Source organism: Asterias amurensis, chromosome 6, assembly GCF_032118995.1.
Source record: "Asterias amurensis chromosome 6, ASM3211899v1".
Taxonomy (NCBI): domain Eukaryota; kingdom Metazoa; phylum Echinodermata; class Asteroidea; order Forcipulatida; family Asteriidae; genus Asterias; species Asterias amurensis.
Genome location: NC_092653.1, coordinates 2,154,543 through 2,173,287, shown reverse-complemented (window position 1 = coordinate 2,173,287; position 18,745 = coordinate 2,154,543). Strand labels below are relative to the sequence as shown.

Below are 18,745 nucleotides of genomic sequence, written 5' to 3'. Positions count from 1 at the left end.
ATGAGCAGTTTCTTGAACTTAAGTTTGGAAGAGCATTTTATTGCGTCAGCGCAAAATACTGTCGGGGTCTGTCAACTTTCATATAAATTCATAGCCCCTTTAACGCGGCAAACCACTTTGCTCCACATTTTGTGTACAATACGTTGCGGTTAATGTAGTACGTCTCTCATAATTGGTTACCTCAGTTTCATTTTTAGTTTTACATTAATGGTAACATGAGATTTATAAGTTATCATTTAATATATAATGAGGTCGTCATTGGGTGCTCTAACTCCCTGAGGAGTCCACAAACGTATTTTCTTTTTGAGTGCGTAGTGCTTTCTTTTTGTACTAGTGCTGCAACGTTATAAACCAATGTAAGTTGCATTGGAGGGTCGCCATGCTTGTAAACTTTAATAAGATAGCCGTGAGACATCTGGAAGACGGCGATAATAGTTTCCACCGCCTTCGCAGTTGGACTGCAGAACGTGTTCTTAAAAGTTCTGAACCAAATCAAATATATTTGTGGATTAGGCTGAGATTGTAGCTTGGATCGTCTTAACATGGCCTTAATAAGCGAAAGAGCTAGTGCCTCAATCCCAGTGGTGTCTGGGGACATAATTGGGTTTTATTCAAATATAAAACAATTGTCAAAGATCATTAACTTCATTTGTATATAGCCTCCACTTTATTTCCGAATGTTCTAAGTTCCTGTGAACGAAGAAGTAATTCTTCATCCTGGTGTCAGGGAGATCATGTATCAAACCCAGGCAACGCCCTGTAGACCCTGACAACACTATATTTTATCTGGCACAAAATTTCTCCTGCAACATTGCTGTTTTTTGGCGCATGCTCGTTTTGTGTGTACATCCAGCAATTTTAAGTGAGATACCACTTTTTGAAAATGTTCAATCTCACACCTAATATTTCATGGTTATTTGAGGATATACAACGTTTTTGCTCTGACATTGTCTGACACATCAATTTCATTGTACTTTCTTGCCTACTTGTTAAGCTCTTGTGGAGGCTGTCTGTAGAGGAAATCTTCAACAGTCCAAGTCCATTTTGAAACCTTGCCCCCGGAACTAGCCAAAAAATACTTATTCTGGTCATTGTGAAACCAGCAGTTAACTTGGTAAGAATCCGAACCCACAAGCTTGAGATTGCAAGTCCTGCAGTCTAACCACTGGACTACAGTGTACAACCTAATTGAAGGTTGTCCTTCCTCTCCCCCAGTAGGTATGTACCCCAGCCCCACTCGAACCCCACTCAACTCAAAATTAAAGTCATCCTAGTCATCCTCTACAATAACATGCGCCTTCACATTTCCCCTGGATGCCTTCCGGGCCAGGTAGCGATCCTTTGCAGACATCACAGAATCTTCAGCGTTCCTCTTGGCAAACTTGCTCTCAGAAACCTTGGTCTCTGAAACGACCTCGACCTCCCTCTTCTGACCTTCCTTCTCGCCCTTAGACTTTGGTGGCTCATCTCTGGAAGGTTGTCTTTCAGCCTGTGACGTCGTCCTGTGTTGTTCATCGTCCTTCTTGTCTGTTTGTTCTTCTCTTATTGTGTCTCTGTCTGTTATTTTATCTCTCTCTTCATCTCTGATCTTCCTATGCCCATCTGAATGCCTGTCTCTACGTTCACCAGAGGAACGATGTTTCTCATGGTGTTTATCACGGTGTCTGTCACTGTGACTGTCATGGTGTTTGTCACGGTGTCTATCGCTGCGACTATCATGGTGTCTGTCACCATCTCTGTCGTCCCTTCCCTGATGGTTTCTATCCTTGCTGTGACGTTTCTCTTCAGTTTGACGTTCTGTTTTATGATGATGTTTTTCACTCCTACTGTCATCTTCAGTTTGTGTCCGCTGTTCTATCTCCTGATCACTGTCCCTGTGGATATGATCAGGCAAAAGATATCTTTCAAAAAGTAAGAATAATCTGAAAATAGTATACTCTTTCTAAACTGTAAACAAAATTACTTGCTAAAAATTATTCATAATTATTCTTGAAAACAAAAATTGCATGGTTTCAGTCATGACAATCACAACTGTGCAGTGAAATAAATTGAAAACACATGAGGATATATAAAACAAATTAAAATAATTGCAATAGGCCTAGATGTTTGTCTTAACTAAGAGCCTTTTCTTTTTTACATCATTCCAGTTTTGGAAGAGTTTGAACCATGATGACTACTTAGCACAAAGGATTCATGTTTAAATAAATCTTCCCCCCAAAAAAGGATGACTAATTTGTTATGCCTGCGTATGCTAAATTTCAATCCTAAATTGTAGAATACAAGAAGACAAAGTAAATTATAAATCAACCAGTTATACAAGTCGATCACTTATTTGTGCGTATGTTGAGATACACCAAGTGAGAAGACTGGTCTTTGACACTTACCAAATGTGTCCAGTGTCTTAAAAAAGAAATAGGACTAGGCCTATGGGATGCTTATCAATCAATCAGTCAATCAATCAATCAGTCAATCAATCAATCAATCAATCAATCAATCAATCAATCAATCAATCAATCAATCAATTAACAACATTTATTTACTCTAGGTTAGGCCTAAACCTAGACCACAAGCAAATTAACAAACAAATAAATTTACAGAAATAAATAAAAGTAAAAGAATCAATTAGTACAAGACAACGAACAACAATAAAAAATAGCAGATATAAACCCCAACAAACACTCAAGTACCAATAAAATGATGCGATGAAACGAATAAATCAAGATTGTGTACAAACATGGAGCGATAAATAACAACAAAATATCAGTTTTAAGTGGGCAACGAAGCATGAAGCAGGTGAAAGAGCATTGAACAAAATAAACACATTTTGTTTTAGAAGAATGTTCTTTAGTTTGTGGACTTGATATATTAAGTTTCCAGAGAGTTCCACAGTTAGAGTGCCGTATGCTTGATAGTTTTTAAGGCAAGTGTTCGGCGAGTTCAGGGAATGTGGACAATTACCATACACTGTTACACTAGAGGTATCAAACTCACCCTTTCTCAATCTTGATGTTAGGTTTCGATTCTTCTTCCGACTTCTTATCTGAATCTTCTGCTTTGGGTTGGTCCGCTGGTCCTGTTGTCTGGTCCAAGATGTGACGATAAAAACCACTCATGTCTCTTTGCTTTGTTACGTCATTTAGAGCTGTAAAAAAAAAGAGTAAAAACCAAGCAATTTAAAACTAACAGTTTTGGGGATATCACAGCTATGATAAATGGACCTTGAGATAAAAACAGACAAACCTCATTTGAGCACAAAGACTGACCTACACATTGATTGCCTTTGGGGATCAGGGATGCGTTTTCGCGGTCATAACGCCATAACTGTTTCGGTCAATGGCCAGTGGTTACCCCATGGCTAGTTCAACCGAAACAGGTATTGGTTAGGACCGCGAAAACGCACCCGTTGTTGGCTCAATGCCTTCTTTACCAGGAGTCACCTCTGTGAACCCCAGATCAAATCCCACTTCAGGACCGGACCTTGCATCAGTCCCTACCTGATAGCGTGGGTTTTCATCATTGGGGTTTACCTTTCACGTCTAAAACTGAATGAAATTGGGCCATAATATCTATGCTTCCAAAACTAACAAATAGGTGCAACTTAAAACACAATATGCAATTCATCACAAACTATTTCACTATAAACGCTTTAAAAAATTTATGCGGAATACATGTAAGTAAATATAACAATATACACGCTTTGGAAGTATGCGGAGTAAAATTTGTTCCCATGTTTAGATGGACTACCCATAGCCCATCATGTAAAATAAGAATTTTCTCTAATTTGATGTACATCTTTCCTCCAGTGTATGTGAACAGCGTCCTCTGTAAATCAATAAGTTTAAGAATACCTTCCATCTCTGCCTCCTGTCGTTCCCTTTCCTCCTCCTCCGCCAGTTCCTCCATCTTCTTCTTATAAGCCGATGTAACAAACGCCTCCTTATCAGCAAACTCCAAGCCCTCTGCTTCTCGTTCTCTCTGAACCTTCCTCTCTTGAAGACGTTCTTGCTCTCTTTTCCTCTGAGCTGCCGCTTTCAGAAGATTCTCCATATATTTGGGCTGCAGGATTTTTCAAATAACATTATTTGTTGCTTTTTAGTATTCATGGTAGCCACTGGTAATACATGATTCATTCTGGCTTATCTTCATCACCAGCGTTTAACTTCATAGAGCTGCTTAAGCAGAAATATTGCTTTAAAACATTCTGTTAAGCAAAAATGCAGGATGTGACATGGGCCCAATTTCATAAATCCTATAAGCATAGTTGTGCTTAGTTAATTTTGTGCTATAAGCAATTTTATGAAATTGGGCCAATAGGCGGGGCTGGTGGTCTAGGCTTCGACTCCAGGCTTTGTCTGCAGATGTTCAAGAACTGCATGCAGTAAAAAATGTATGCCTGAAGCCCGAGCTGCGTTCCCATTGCATATGTAGCACGCCGAGCCAAAGCCTGAGACGGAGCTGAAGCTGTGGTTTGAGAAAGGAAGATTATAAACAAACAAACAGACATTTCGCTTGAGTTACAACACCAACAAAATAATACTTTCACATTGTACAGGGCTGACATTCAGGACTGTGTTTTTTAATACAATTAAGCAAAGGCAAAATCCTAACAATATGGCTACTAAACAGAACAACCAAATTTAAATAATAATATTACTGGCATTTTCATTAATATCCGAGTTGTCTAGATTATTGCAAAAACATGGTTTTGGCCTCAAGTTTCGACCCCAGCTGAGTCTTTTTTAAAGACTAAAACTAACTTCAGCTTCTTAAAAAAGTTTGTCTCTAAAGTTGCTGCTTTAAAATTATGTGTTGGACCAAACTCTAGGTCAGGTTTTGCCATAAAAAAATGTCAAATTTTTTACTCCACAAAATGGCGTGCTGTTTTAGTTTGCAAAATTAAAGGAAAACCATGCAATTTCGAGTTGCATTTGTGTGAAACATTATATTCTACTTTTAAAACATCTTTCTAACCACATACATTTCATAACAAAGGGCTTCAAATTATGCTTTTTAGGCCTATAGACCAACTCGCCCGACCCAAAGCAAAGTGTCCCTTTAAATCTTACTAACTGAAGAAACTACTGAACATCCTTGCAGCAGAAGAAGTACATCAGTCTGACGGTTACATCCCAGTTCCGACAGCCCTATGTTTCTATACCCTTAGTGTATTTTCCTAGTCTTAACCCTAACTCTAACCCTAACTCTAAATCATCAGGGTTTTTTCTTCGGAACACAGGGTTGTTGGAACATAGGGTGCGTTCATTTCAGGGGCTCACCCAGGTCGGCCTCCAGTGCCCTGCTTGTGGAGTGGGTCACTTGGGGGGCTGGCCCCCGGTAAACGACATCACTACGAGAGCGGTGAGTGGTCGCTCGTTTAGCTCTTGTCAGGGGCTCAACCAAGTGAGCACCGCGGGGTAGACCCAGGGCAGCTAAACGAACGCACCCACAGGGGTGTCGGAACATAGAGCACCATTCTGACAATGGCTGACATGTACACAAGACTATTATTATTACCATCAAAGTTTGTTTAGGCCAAGTAAAAAAAGAAACATGTTTAGCGTCCGGGTTTCTCAAAAAAAGGAAGGAGGAGGGGCTTTTCATTTTTTATTTTTTATTTCAAGATGGCTGCCATTCTTTTTAAAATGTCAGTATCCATTGTTTTTTTCTATTGCTCAAACACACACCACATAAATGAAACATTTTGGTCAAGACATTCAGATTGTTTTAGCTGAGACTGTTTAAACAAATAACCCTTTTTTCAAAAAAAGAAAAAAGAAAAAAAGAAAAGAAAAAAAAAGGAGGTGGCCTTTAAAAAGGAAGATTAGATTAATTTTCTCTTAGTGCTTATGGAAAAGAAGAAACAAATTATGTTAAATCAAACTTTGTAGGTCATTTTGTTGAAAAAATAATAATTGATTTTATTTTAAACTGTGTAGTTCATTTTTTTTAAATGTGTTTAAAAACCCCTTTAAAAATTCTGAGCTACCAGCTCCGAGGTCTTGCAGTTTCCCCAAAAAAATCTAGCCTTGGACATATGGCGAGTACAGACTTTATTTCATATGGTAACAGTCTACCATGCAAATCACCAAATCAATTGTTTGAACTATGGTTTTGTCAATGGAGGTTCTGTTTTACAAAGTATAAACCTTAGCAGGATTCTGTACCACGAAGTATGAACAACCTTAGCCCAAACCTTAGCTACACAAACCTTTTAAACTACAAATAAGTCTCTTAAAATAACTTATAAATTAAAGATAATGTAGAAGGCAAATAAAATATGGCAGAACTCTGCAGTTCACATACAGCATAACAACACTCCAGGGCCCCATTTCATGCCACTGCCTAATGGCACCAGACTTTTTTCATTTCAGTAAGGAATACCCCCATCACACCGAACTCGTTCTCACTTTGTTCTGAAAAATGTAGTCTTGGTGCAAGACGTTGTTATTCACACTATCACTCAACTACCGCGATCCCCCGCTCGCTCCCTCCTCTCTGCGCACATTACTATTGTCTTTTTTCAGAACGTAGTGAGAACGAGTTCGGTGTGGTTGGGGTAAAAGGAATTTTGCACAATATATATCCCAGGTTTACAGACCATTATTCTCCAAGATTTGGAAAAATAACACTTGGATTGGGGCATTCATCATCCCGATCTTCATTCATATCACAATCCTCTTCATTGTAATCATCCTCTGCGGAATTCTCATCGTATTCAGGACTCTCCGTGTTACTGTTCGTGTTCTCCTTAATATCATACAGAGCAAAGAAACCTTGTCTCAGTAACTGGAGCTCTTGTCCGATTCCAGACAACACATGAAGCATCTGCTCTTGGAACTTTGCCGTCTTGTCTTCACAAGGGCAACGTTTTTTGGACGAGGAGTAATTTCTCTCCTGGGTTGGTATTCGTCTCTTTTTTCCGATGGTGACAGAACCCCAAGTTGTTCTTGAGCTTGATCCACGAGCTGACCGTGGCGCAAAACGAAATCGCTGTCTCCCTCTCGCCCTCGTCCCAACATTGGTTTTAGATGAGTCGACTTTACTTTTTGTCCTCGCAGGCTCAAAGCTATTCTCCGATAACTCTACTGGCAGGACTGGGGTTGGATTTAACCTCATGCTGTTTGTTGTAAAGTCGGTCTGCGTAGGCTGCTGGTAAATATTGTTCGTTGTGAAGTCGGGCAGCTCAGGCTGTTGATCCTGGTGGTCCTGGTAACTTTGTTGATGAATCTCCATTGGGAAGGGTACCCTACTGTGGGTGGCAGTCGCCATCTCTCCAGATTGGTACATATCAATTGCGGAAGAATCATACTTAAATTCATTGTCTATGCCGTCACCTTTAGTTGTTGATGATGAGGAGGCAATGTCTTGGGGAATATTCGGAGGTCGTCTATCAGGTAGTAGGCAGTACAGACGAGTGAACTCCCCAAATAAACTAAAGACAGTTTCAGATCCTCGCAGTCTGGGACGTGGGGTATTCCCCACAGCTTCTTCCAGCTCGACTTGTCGGAGTATGTCCCGGTATTCCCGGCCCAAATTCTTCAAAAGGTTCTCCACCATCAGTCCGGAGTAGGAGAGCATCTGCCCGATCTCGGCGTAGAAATCCATGACTCTGAAATTGAACTTAGCCTTGATGTACTTGGGATGTGACGCCAATAAGATCTTCAAGAGTAATTCGATCTTGTCGTGGGTCCATGAGGCGCGTTTTCCTCTCGGTGTCTGTTCCTAGGAGATGAACCACAAAGTCAGGACAGCAAATCAGTTGAGCAACATAATGGTTGTGAGTGTGACCAATGCAGCGCCATGCACATGGGATCGGCATGAGGTGAACTACTCAAATCCAAAAGTTTTCAGTCGCAACTTATACTTTATTATGAACACAAATATATTTAGAGTTGGCAGTTTTCATACATGAATGAATTAGTAATTGTAAGCCCATTAGTTTCAGAAACACAACATGGGAGTCTTACATATATCCACTAATAAGATGCTCATCTTCTCAAGGCACTTGAATAAAAATAAGCAGTGAAGAAGTTTTGAAAGTTCAGAATTATGAGACCCATTTCAGTAACACTTAAGCACATAAGGGTTTACAAGGTGCTCAGACACATTTGGCACTGGAGTGGAAGAAACACAGCGACTAACCCCTTCTCCTAGAGTTAAGTGTAACACACATGGGACCTACAGCTTTACGTACTGTCCAAAAGATATAGGTTAAGTGCCTTGCTTAAGGACACAAGTGTCAAGACCGGGACTCAAACCCCACCCGGTTGTTCAAAAACACCAGAGCTCGAGTTCAGAGCACTTGACCACTCGCCCAAAACACACCATGTAAGGCAGATCTTGGATGCAGTATGATTAGCCCATCATGGGTCTTTCTAAAAATGCTGTTTGCATTACACCTAGTTTATAGCACTTGAACATTAATGAAAGCCCAAATTCAGTCAAAGTAGAATTGAATTTACACACTATCCTTATGTGGCATCACTATACAGCACATTTAATTTTTACAAAGGTAAGTTTGTCAGGATCCAGGGCCCAATTTCATAAATCTGTTCAGCAGAAAAACTGACTAACATATTAATTTGTGATCAAGTTAGGCTGGAACCTTTTTCTGCTAAGCAACGTTTTTCTTTGCTAAGCAATTTGCACTTATGAAATTGGGTCCTGGATAATAATAACAACTATAATGGAGTTATCGGTAAGCCTCAAAGCGCCATAGAGTATGAAAAATACAACAAATTTATACAGCTTAACAGTATGGCTCATGCTAATGTTTGACGTTATCCAATCCAATGCCAATAAAGAAAATATTTCAAAACTTTACAAAGCACCCAAAGAAGATCATTACATTTCAGTGAATTTGTTTACAACCATTTGACCATCGGCCTTGTCTATACCTATTCCACCATATGATCTGGATTAGGCGTCCTTAGGGCATTTCTGTTTGATCGGTTACTGTTAAACTGTAAAGCAATATGGTGCTTTTACAACTCACAAACAGAGAGCAATCTGTACATAACAACAATATAGTATTTTGTCGACGAACTATGGCCCTAGACCCGTAGACTAAAAGCACCCGCAGTCAGTATTCATAAAAGCACGACATGGTTTCATTAGTAAATCAGGGGTCATTGTTAGTTTACTTAGATCAGTACAGGGCTATTTCCATAAAGATTATCAAAAGAAAGCGCTTACGATCACTGTTCTTCGCTTAATGTGCAAGCGCCAAATTTCTGCGCTACTTGTAGCTGTGTAAGCGAATAAAGCCTTGTAACTTGGAGTATGCACGTTCACAAGCAAACATTCCCTGCTCTCCCATGAAATACGCTTGACGTAAGCGCCGAATTCCCTGCTTCCATAAGTGCAGATTCTTTGCTTACCGTAAGCAGCGCCATAAAGTTGGGCCCTGCGGCCAATTTCATAGAGCTGCTGCTTCAACATAAAATTTGCTTAGGCTATCTAAACAAATCTTTGCTTAGTAAAATTAGATTATCGGCCAAGACTCCACTCAATTCTTATGCTTAGTTAACAGCAGCTAAATGCCAGTCACAAGCGATGTATATACATATGGCATAAAAGTTTGGTCACTAACATGTATAAAATAGGCAAGCTGTTTTCGTGCTTAAATACACTGGAGACTATTGGTAACTGTCAAAGACCAGTCTTCTCACTTGGTGTATCTCAACATATACATAAAACAACCAACCTGTGAAAATTTCAGCTCAATTGGTCATCGAAGTTGCAAGATAACTATGAAAGAAAAAAACACCCTTGCCACACGAAGTTGTGTGCTTTCAGATGCTTGATTTCGCGACCTCAAGTTCTAAATCTGAGGTCTCAAAATCAATTCGTGGAAAATTACTTCTTTCTTGAAAAAAAAGTCACTTCAGAGGGAGCCGTTTCTCACAATGTTTTATACTATCATCCTCTCCCCATTACTCGTCACCAAGAAAGGTTTTATGCTAATAACTATATTGAGTAATTACCAAGTGTCCACTGCCTTTAAGCAAAATTTGTGCTTCAGCAGCACCTTGAAATTGGGCCCTGATGACCTGTTAGATGAAGAGGAAACAATCAAACCGGATAATTGAATCGTACCTTGCTGTCTTTAGCCGCCTTCTTGGCCAGAACCTTCTGTTGTTTCTTCTCCTCCATGGAGTCATAAATACTGTCATATTCATAAACTGTGGGATCTTCTTCTAATGCTCGTTGAATCTCTAGTTGTGTCTATAATAATAATTATAATGGACAATTATAATGTGCTATGTCTGTTATAAATTAAGGCCCGGTCACACAGGCCCCGATAACGAGAACGAAAACGAGAACGATAAAAATGCATGCTCGCGATTGGTTGAATTGCTTCACGCAGAATACGCCCACGCTCATTCAACCAATCGAGGGCGTGCATTTTTATCGTTATCGTTTTCGTTCTCGTTATCGGGCTTGTGTGACCGGGCCTTTACACTCCTGCCGCCGAAATATCAAACTTGGTGGAGATTAATAACATATTCAGTGCCTGCTTTTGTGTTTTGAATCTAAAATGCCCACCTTGATGAGGTTTTCCAGATTTTGGTAAAAAAAAAGTTTTTATCATTTAAGTCTTTCCCACCAAACAAATTGTATTGCATATTTGTGTCTCACTATTCATTTTTCATAACCACATGACTCGATTGCTTATGTTACACTTATACCTGTTCATGTTTGTTTTGTTGTCATTTAGCCTTCGAGAAAGACTCTGCTAGGGTCAAAACGTCAGGCCATCAACTATTGTATTCATATCATAGGACTTTTTGAAAAGGTTAAGTAATTCTATTTCTATCTCATTATTTCAAACAATATTTCCTGGTTGTGTTTACAACCAGGTTTTCAAACATTTCTTGAGTTTATCTCTCAATTAAAACAAAAAGAGACAGTTTCCCAACCTGTTTCTTGACTCGTTGTTTTTTAGCTTCATATTGAAGCGACTGGTTTACTGCAGAATGGGCCGATTCCTACGGGTAGAAAAAACATTATTTATTTTGTATTATATTTCAAACTTTTAACAAAATAAGGAAAATAACATCTTTCTCATACATACGGTTGGTACAACACTTTTAAAGTTTAAAGTCACCTGGAAATATATTTTTTTTTCTTCAAACATTAAAGTAAATGTTTATGAACAATAAAATAATTTTTGAGTAATTGTTTGTTACAATTTATATGTTAAAAAAATAGATAAAGTTGTTTGGGGGGTGACTCCGCCTACCCCTTTTGTGACGTCAATCAAGGCAGACTTTGCCTCGATCGAACATCGAACACAAGTACAGGCAAGTAATAGACGGGAGTTTGTACGTTGCATTTTTTTCTGGCAATGTCGACCAGGTGTATTGCTGCTGGATGCAGCAAAACAACTTAAGATGGGGTCAGTTTGCAAAGTGGTCCGGTCCGATGTCTTTTCCAGCGCTGTGTGCAGCAAACTCCTCGAGCCGTCGTGCTTCGAGAATCCGGAATACACCACACAGTTTGACATAAAGAGAAAAGTTCTTTTCTAAAACATGACGCAATCCCAACTATTTTTCCAGCTAGTGGGAAGTCAAAGAAGGTACCTGAAAGATGTGACGAACATAAAGGAGTATTTGTGGAAAAATGCAAAAAGTGAAGTGCTTCTGAAGTCTTCTGTTTTTCCAATTGCCTCGTGTAAAAATGCAACTTGATCATTACTACATCACATCATACAATTTAACACAAAACCTAATCAAATTCAAATCACAGATTACAAACAAAAATTAATGTTTAATTACTTGTACCTCATCACTGGAATCTCCAAACGCAGATAACTTTGGCAACAAAACTGGTGTCTTCTTCTTAGACTGGTGTGTTATCAACCCATACCTATACAATGAAAAAATAACAGTTTATTACAAACTGATCGTGAATAATTATGCCCAAACTCCTGAACGATTCATAAGTCATTGTGTTACAATGTGACATTTTTGTTTAATTAAAACATTTACATGGCTGGAAACTAACACCAGTGACCACAAGCCTGAGGCTAGAATTCTAGAATCGATAGGCCTACTTATTTTCAGGCCAGTAAACTTGTGACTTGAATTGAAAAGTCTAGCAATTTTTTTGTGTTTGCTATTTCAGATAACTTTCCATATCCACCACCACTTTTTCGTTAATTTTGCTAAAATTGAGGTAAATTATACTATTATTTCATATTGAATGAAAAAGTGGTGGCATGATACGGAAACTTTTCCGCTATTTCTTTTTAATACCTCATTAAAGCCATTATACACTTCGGTATAGAAAAACAAAAAAAAGTTCACAGATTTACAAATAATTTACAGGGTTTACAGAAGGTAATGGTGAAAGACTTCTCTTGAAATATTGTTCCATGAAATATTTTTCTTTTTGAGAAAACATTAAAACAATATCAATACGATAAACACATGTCATGACACGGCGAAACGCGCGGAAACAAGAGTGGTTTTCCCGTTATTTTCTCCCGACTCCGATGACCGATTGAGCCTAAATTTTCACAGGTTTGTTATTTTATATATAAGTTGTGATACACGAAGTGTGGGACTTGGACAATACTGTTTACCGAAAGTGTATAATGGCTTTAATAGACGGCAGGAAAATGAATTGTGAACTGGGACTGATCACCCCCCCCCCCCCCCCCCCCCCAGAAATTTAATAATATAATTATAGGCCTATAAACAAGAAGGTAGAAATATCTCCATGGTAAAAAGTAAATAAATAAAAAAAATTAAAAACAATAATAATATTTATGAAAATTTTAAATAACGACAAATACATTTTTTATTATTACAAAAAGAAAATGTAGCTCTGTTGGAAAAAGAGCTTTGTTTTATCCAGCTGCAAAAATTCTGGAAAACAAATTGTACTTCGAACAAGAGAGCACAAAATCTTAACGAATCCACTGCTAGTTTTTTAAAGAAACGTAGCAAAAAAGCAGATGTTCACTGTATACCGCCCTCTAGTGATCGTTTGCCAAACTGCGGTACTGCATGTGAACGTAAACGTATGTACGTACTAAAATTGTTTATAAAACAGGCTTAAGAAATCAAATCCTTTCGCATAAATTCTAGATAATAAACTTAAGTTTCATAAGAATTCATGAAGGTATTTAACTGTTGCATGTGATATTCAAGAATCTGTTGAACTTCCAATTAAAATAGGCATTTGACTTACACTTTTCCGCTACTCGACGCCATCTTTTAAACTGGTGCCTTCTTGATATAAATAGCAAGCCACGTACGTTTCCTTGTTTTGGGAGACAGGGTACCATACTTGGATGGGCAACGTGAAGTAAACCACGAATTATTTACGGTAATTATTTTAGCTGTGTATCTTTTGTGCACATACAACAAAACAAAATAAACGCAAAGAGAGAAGTAACACTTGTCATACTCATAAGTACATTTAAATGTAGGCATTCGTGCACATTAAGCAAACTTGAAGGTTAATGAATGGTCAAAGACAATGTGAGAAACACTCTGATATGATTCAAGGCTATTTTTTTGCTTAATATGATGATTAATACCAAACAATTATTTCTTTAAAACAAGTTTGATTTTGTTTCTTTGGAACCATGAGACTGAGAAATGAATGAGTCTTTAGACTGTGAGAGGGTGTTAATATGTCCATTGAAAAAGCATGGAAGAACCATGGAGGTAGAATGGGTTAACCAAGTTAATTAAGAACTAGGTTATGTACTGGTACTGTAATTATTTTTATTCCAGCATTGCATCTTGCTTTTGTTCGCGCAATACAAAACATGTGCCAATAAAACTTTGAAGCAAAGAGCCAAAAACTGTAGGCGAACCATATTTGTTATGTAACTTGACTCACCCCCAAAATGTGCAAATAAAGTGAAGACAAGCAGAAGCTAGAAAGGGGCATATTGCTTACTTTTTAGAAGTTAATAGAGATTCTTCAATACACAATGAATTTTTTTCTCAATTTTTTTTTTTTTTTTTTGGGGGGGGGGGGGCATTTGGTCAACCTTTCCTTCATGTGTTGTTAGTGTTTCTGACAATACTCCTGTCTAATATTTTTTCCTCTTCACAGAAAGATGCAGTTGCTTCACGTTCAGTTGTTTACAGTTTTATTAACATGGCTTGAAGGATGCTATGGAGAAACACAAGATGACAATCCAGAAACAGGACAAGGCCCTATTGATGTTCTTAAAAATCAAGATGTTGGTAAGAAAAACAAGAATGATTTTTTTCTCAAACCCAAACCTGCTGTTTAGTTTGGGTTTGGTTTTTGAAAATTGATTTGTGGTTTCAACTAGTTCTTTTCTTTCATAATTACTCAAAATTTGTTTATGTTTCTTTCATTTTCACCAACATGAAAACAATGTTATAAGCGTTGTTTTATTATTATTATTATGTTGCACTGAACTGAACTAGTAAAACCAGTTCAATCAGTACCTTACAAATTGCTGGAAACTGTCAAACACAAAATAGTAAATTACTATACAGTTTATTTGATATCTTGTTTCACTAAAATAAAAACATGGTTTTCCACTATTCACTTCCTTTATAAAAACATCTTTGGGAATTTTAAAATTGCTTCTCTTCCACTCTTTCATGCAGAACCATAGTTGAGATAACAAAAACCTCCTACTGATGGCCTCGTCGTCGGGAGGAGGGTTAATTATCGCAACTAGCAGAACCATAAAATAAGTTTCTAATATTTGGCTGTGGTTGTTATTTCTCCTTCTGTAGGTCTGAGTATTGGAGTGATGTCAGCTCTGGTCATCTTTCTAATTGGATTATCAATCTTCGTTTATCGCCCAACAAGAAAAAATCACCAGCAAGTTCCTCCAATCAATCATAACGCTGTGTTATAGAAATGCTGGCAAAAAAAAGACTGGAGAAATATTCTGTACATAATAATAATATGAGAGGAAAAATTGAGCAGAAAACCCTGCAAGAAGTGAAATGTAGAGTTGGCCTTGTTTGTCTGCAAGAAGTTTTAATTTTAAAATAAATCTTTGCAGTGGATGGTGAGAATGTGTTGATTATCAAAACAAGTGACTGTGACATGAAAGGAGATGTTAGACCTCAAGCCTGGTTCATACTTCCTGCAAATGCTAAGTTTAAGTGCAATAAAAATGTTGACATCACAGCCCTGTTTTCTCTGCAGGAGTACTTCACATTTCATTTGGTGCGAATTTGTGACGTCAACTTTGTATCTGATTCACACATAGAGTTATATATAACTTCTATGGATTCACATGAAGTATGACAGGGCTTCAGAGAAGTTGAAATTGCTGATGGCAAACAAACAAGATGGCTGTGACTTTGAGATTTTCCCAATCCTGGCCAAACATTGCTCAAAAGAAGATGTTTATTTCCTAAATAATTTGTATTTTTTTAACTAATGATCTGTTATTTGTATGATTATGAATAATAAAGCACCGGATGCTCGATACTTTCTCCGTATGTCTGAAGTATCATAACATAATAATTGTGATGATTTTCATTTATACACGTATTGAGAAATAAAATCCTAGCCCCCCGAAATAATAATCTAAAGCTTTATTTACTTATTATAAAATATAATAATTATAATACCTAGTAACCCCTGGTATTATTATTAACGGCTACCTTTGTATGTGTGCTGTGCAAGGGCCCACCCCACATACGTTTACAAGTACCACATCATGATATTGCTACTGCTAGGTACATGTAGTAGTACAGGACTGTAGTAGTAGTACTAGTCGAGTAACTAGCGAGTCTTTCCTCTACAGCGAATAACTGGTTTAAGTTTTTAAGTAGCCCCCTAAAGGTTTAAATTTCAAACTAGAAATATTCAAACAGACACGATCAAATAGTGTCAATTACATACAAAGACGCAAACGCAAGCCAAGTTATATTTTTTATTCACAATATTAAATTGATAAATTAAATTAATTCAGGTAAACAGACACGCAAAGTTTTCTCTTTTTTGAAGTTGTGGTGGCTCTGAAAAGAGCCGGTTTGTTTGTTGGAGATGCGAAATCTAACCGCCGAATCCGTACAGGGTACGGCCTTGGCGTTTCAAAGCGTAGACGACGTCCATGGCTGTGACGGTCTTTCTCTTGGCGTGCTCGCAGTATGTGACGGCATCACGGATGACGTTCTCAAGGAAGACCTTAAGGACACCACGGGTCTCCTCGTAGATCAGACCAGAGATACGCTTGACACCACCACGGCGGGCCAGACGACGGATAGCGGGCTTGGTGATTCCCTGGATGTTATCACGCAACACCTTGCGATGACGCTTGGCGCCTCCCTTTCCTAGTCCCTTTCCTCCTTTGCCACGTCCAGACATGTTGGTTGTAGTTTTGTTATCGGTGATCGAAAACGAATGATGATTTTCAAAACTCGATTGGATTTTATAGCACGTTTGCGGACGTTGGGGAAGTGACTGCTAAATCTCCCGTCCATACTCACATCGTGTGGTGTGTGGAGCGCGCAGCATCTCCTCTTTCATTGGTCAACGCAACTAATGAATATTTAGTGAGTAATTTTCCTAGGGGGTATTTTACAAAAATGGTGTCCGTAATTCTAAAATATCTAGTAAATTATTAAATTACTCCAAAATAATTACATCCTATTCACATTAATTGAATAATTTCAATTAATTTCCAGATGATCAAAACATGTAGCATGAGTTTCTACATTTATATTTCATTTTTACAAGTCCGATACGTCATTTTTAGCTTGTTCACGAAGATTACGTTGGAGCGCCATCTCGTGATCTCGGAACCTTATTGGACAACACAAAATGAATATGCAACGATCGTAAAGAAACGATAAGCTTTTCTGAGCTTCGTCTCAAAACGTTTACAAAATTGTTCCATTATTAAATTAAAGTTTGATTTATAGTGTAAGCTTTTACTGAACATTGCTAAATTGTATACTTTAATAACTTTTCGTATACTGAGAGGACGTTATTTGGAGCAATTAAGTATTTTGCGTTTCACAATTTCTAACTTGTTTCGTCGAAGGTTTCCCTGCAACAGACTAGAGTGTTGATTGGTCAATGAAAATGCATAAACATTACTTGATCCCAGTTTGTTGAAAAACGAGAAACGAAATCCTGTTATAAAAACAAATTGAACATTGAAATATCATTATTTTGAGATAAAATTATTACCACAGAATGTTTAATGGTACAATGTTTGATTTAAAGTATTTTGGTATATATTGATTTGACAAAATGTTTAGTTTTTGCCTTATCTTTGTTAACACATCCGTTGAAAATTGCCAAAACGAAGGCTTCGACTCTGGCCAATTAGAAAGCTGAAAATACTGACCAATCATGTGGTGCGTTAATTTCGTTTATGGCCAATGGTGTAATTCGTAATAGAGGTCCAATCACGTTGGGTTGAGTTTTGCTATAAAAAGGTGCCGGGAAAGTTAAAAATTATCAGACGATTTTATCATCAACACTGAAGAAAGATGGCTCGTACCAAGCAGACCGCACGTAAATCTACCGGAGGAAAGGCTCCTCGCAAGCAGTTGGCTACCAAGGCCGCCCGCAAGAGCGCCCCAGCCACCGGCGGAGTCAAGAAGCCCCATCGTTACAGGCCCGGTACCGTGGCTCTCCGTGAGATCCGCCGTTACCAGAAGAGCACAGAGCTTCTCATCCGCAAGCTCCCCTTCCAGCGTCTTGTCCGTGAGATCGCTCAGGACTTCAAGACCGAGCTCCGCTTCCAGAGCTCTGCCGTCATGGCTCTTCAAGAAGCCAGCGAGGCTTACTTGGTCGGACTCTTCGAGGACACCAACTTGTGCGCCATCCACGCCAAGCGTGTGACCATCATGCCAAAGGACATCCAGTTGGCCCGTCGCATCCGTGGCGAGCGTGCTTAGATTTCAAGTCGCACCACAAAAACAACCGGCTCTTTTCAGAGCCACACAACTTCAAAAAAGAGAAAAAAACTATGATCTGTTTTAATTATTCCTTAAATAAATATTTGTTTGTGGTTTATAAATTATATTGATGTACTGCCAAGCTCTAATAATAAAGAAGCGTGAATGAAAATAAAAAGATTGTGTAAATATAACCACCTTCTGTGACGAGGTTTTCTGTTAAAATTAAGTTATTTAATCTTTGGGAATAAAATTAGGGATGGTTTTTAGTAGTAAAAAGCTAGTGTAGGCCTACTTTGACACACAAAGGTGGGTCCTAAATCATTTAATTTTGTTAGCACAACAATTTATACAGTGGGCAAGGGAACACAGCTTGTCATATAAACATAACGAGGAGGTTTTCATTGTTCAAAACATTGATTGGTTTCATTCAGCAATTTTTACAGACATCTAAAATTAAAAGTTGTTTGGTAAAATCGTCAGGTTTAACCGTTTACATGTACATTACAAGTGACTGGTCGGGTAATTCAACAGTGGATTGGCCCAAAATGCAGTCCAAGCTCCAACCAGACTCCAAAAATTGAGGGATGCTAGATCTGAACATTTCAGTTATTACAAATTTCATTGAATTTTGAAGCTACCTCACAAAAAACTGGTAAAACTGAAAATTAATTACTGTCCAGTAATTTTACACAGTAAAATAAAACACAACAGCATGATGATGTACATGTCCTTTTTATATTCCAGCTTTAAAAAAAACAGTTTTTTGTACCCAGCAAGAGTTTCCAGATTATCAAAAGGGGCTTGCATCAAAACTACGTGTATACAGCCTACTCCTAGAACTATCGCTATTGTTTCCAAGTTAGCGA

The 18,745-nt window shown here is 38.2% G+C and overlaps 3 protein-coding genes and 1 long non-coding RNA gene across 9 annotated transcripts; 2 read left to right on the top strand and 2 right to left on the bottom strand.

The window, feature by feature from the left end:
• Positions 1 to 18: 18 nt before the first annotated feature.
• LOC139938826 (uncharacterized) lies at positions 19 to 13,310 on the bottom strand. 3 transcript variants are annotated; one of them, XR_011786208.1, is made up of 8 exons: positions 13,201 to 13,310; positions 11,787 to 11,871; positions 10,923 to 10,991; positions 10,099 to 10,227; positions 3,849 to 4,056; positions 2,992 to 3,142; positions 930 to 1,874; positions 19 to 892 (listed from the first exon to the last, which is right to left on the bottom strand). XR_011786208.1 is itself a non-coding variant. In XM_071934467.1 (7 exons), the coding sequence occupies exons 1-7, from the start codon at positions 13,221 to 13,223 to the stop codon at positions 1,271 to 1,273; spliced, it is 1,269 nt and encodes a 422-aa protein (XP_071790568.1). In that variant the 5' UTR covers positions 13,224 to 13,310; the 3' UTR covers positions 19 to 1,270. The 3 variants fall into 3 exon arrangements, 2 of the variants coding, with proteins under 2 accessions (XP_071790568.1, XP_071790566.1); XM_071934467.1 differs by having other exon boundaries at positions 19 to 1,874; XM_071934465.1 differs by lacking the exons at positions 19 to 892; positions 930 to 1,874; positions 2,992 to 3,142; positions 3,849 to 4,056 and adding an exon at positions 5,792 to 7,722.
• On the top strand, positions 12,995 to 15,792 carry LOC139938828 (uncharacterized). Of its 4 annotated transcripts, none has more exons than XR_011786210.1 (3): positions 12,995 to 13,034; positions 14,080 to 14,213; positions 14,742 to 15,792. It is a non-coding gene; the product is annotated as an uncharacterized lncRNA (long non-coding RNA). The 4 variants fall into 4 exon arrangements; XR_011786211.1 differs by having other exon boundaries at positions 13,001 to 13,030; XR_011786209.1 differs by lacking the exon at positions 12,995 to 13,034 and adding an exon at positions 13,206 to 13,338.
• Positions 15,793 to 15,957: 165 nt separating this feature from the next.
• On the bottom strand, positions 15,958 to 16,555 carry LOC139938927 (histone H4). Its single transcript, XM_071934597.1, has one exon. It carries the CDS (start codon positions 16,330 to 16,332, stop codon positions 16,021 to 16,023), a length of 312 nt encoding a protein of 103 aa, XP_071790698.1. The 5' UTR covers positions 16,333 to 16,555; the 3' UTR covers positions 15,958 to 16,020.
• A 550-nt stretch (positions 16,556 to 17,105) lies between these two features.
• Positions 17,106 to 17,937, top strand: LOC139938640 (histone H3, embryonic). Its single transcript, XM_071934238.1, has one exon. The coding sequence runs from the start codon at positions 17,466 to 17,468 to the stop codon at positions 17,874 to 17,876; it is 411 nt and encodes a 136-aa protein (XP_071790339.1). The 5' UTR covers positions 17,106 to 17,465; the 3' UTR covers positions 17,877 to 17,937.
• Positions 17,938 to 18,745: the final 808 nt, after the last annotated feature.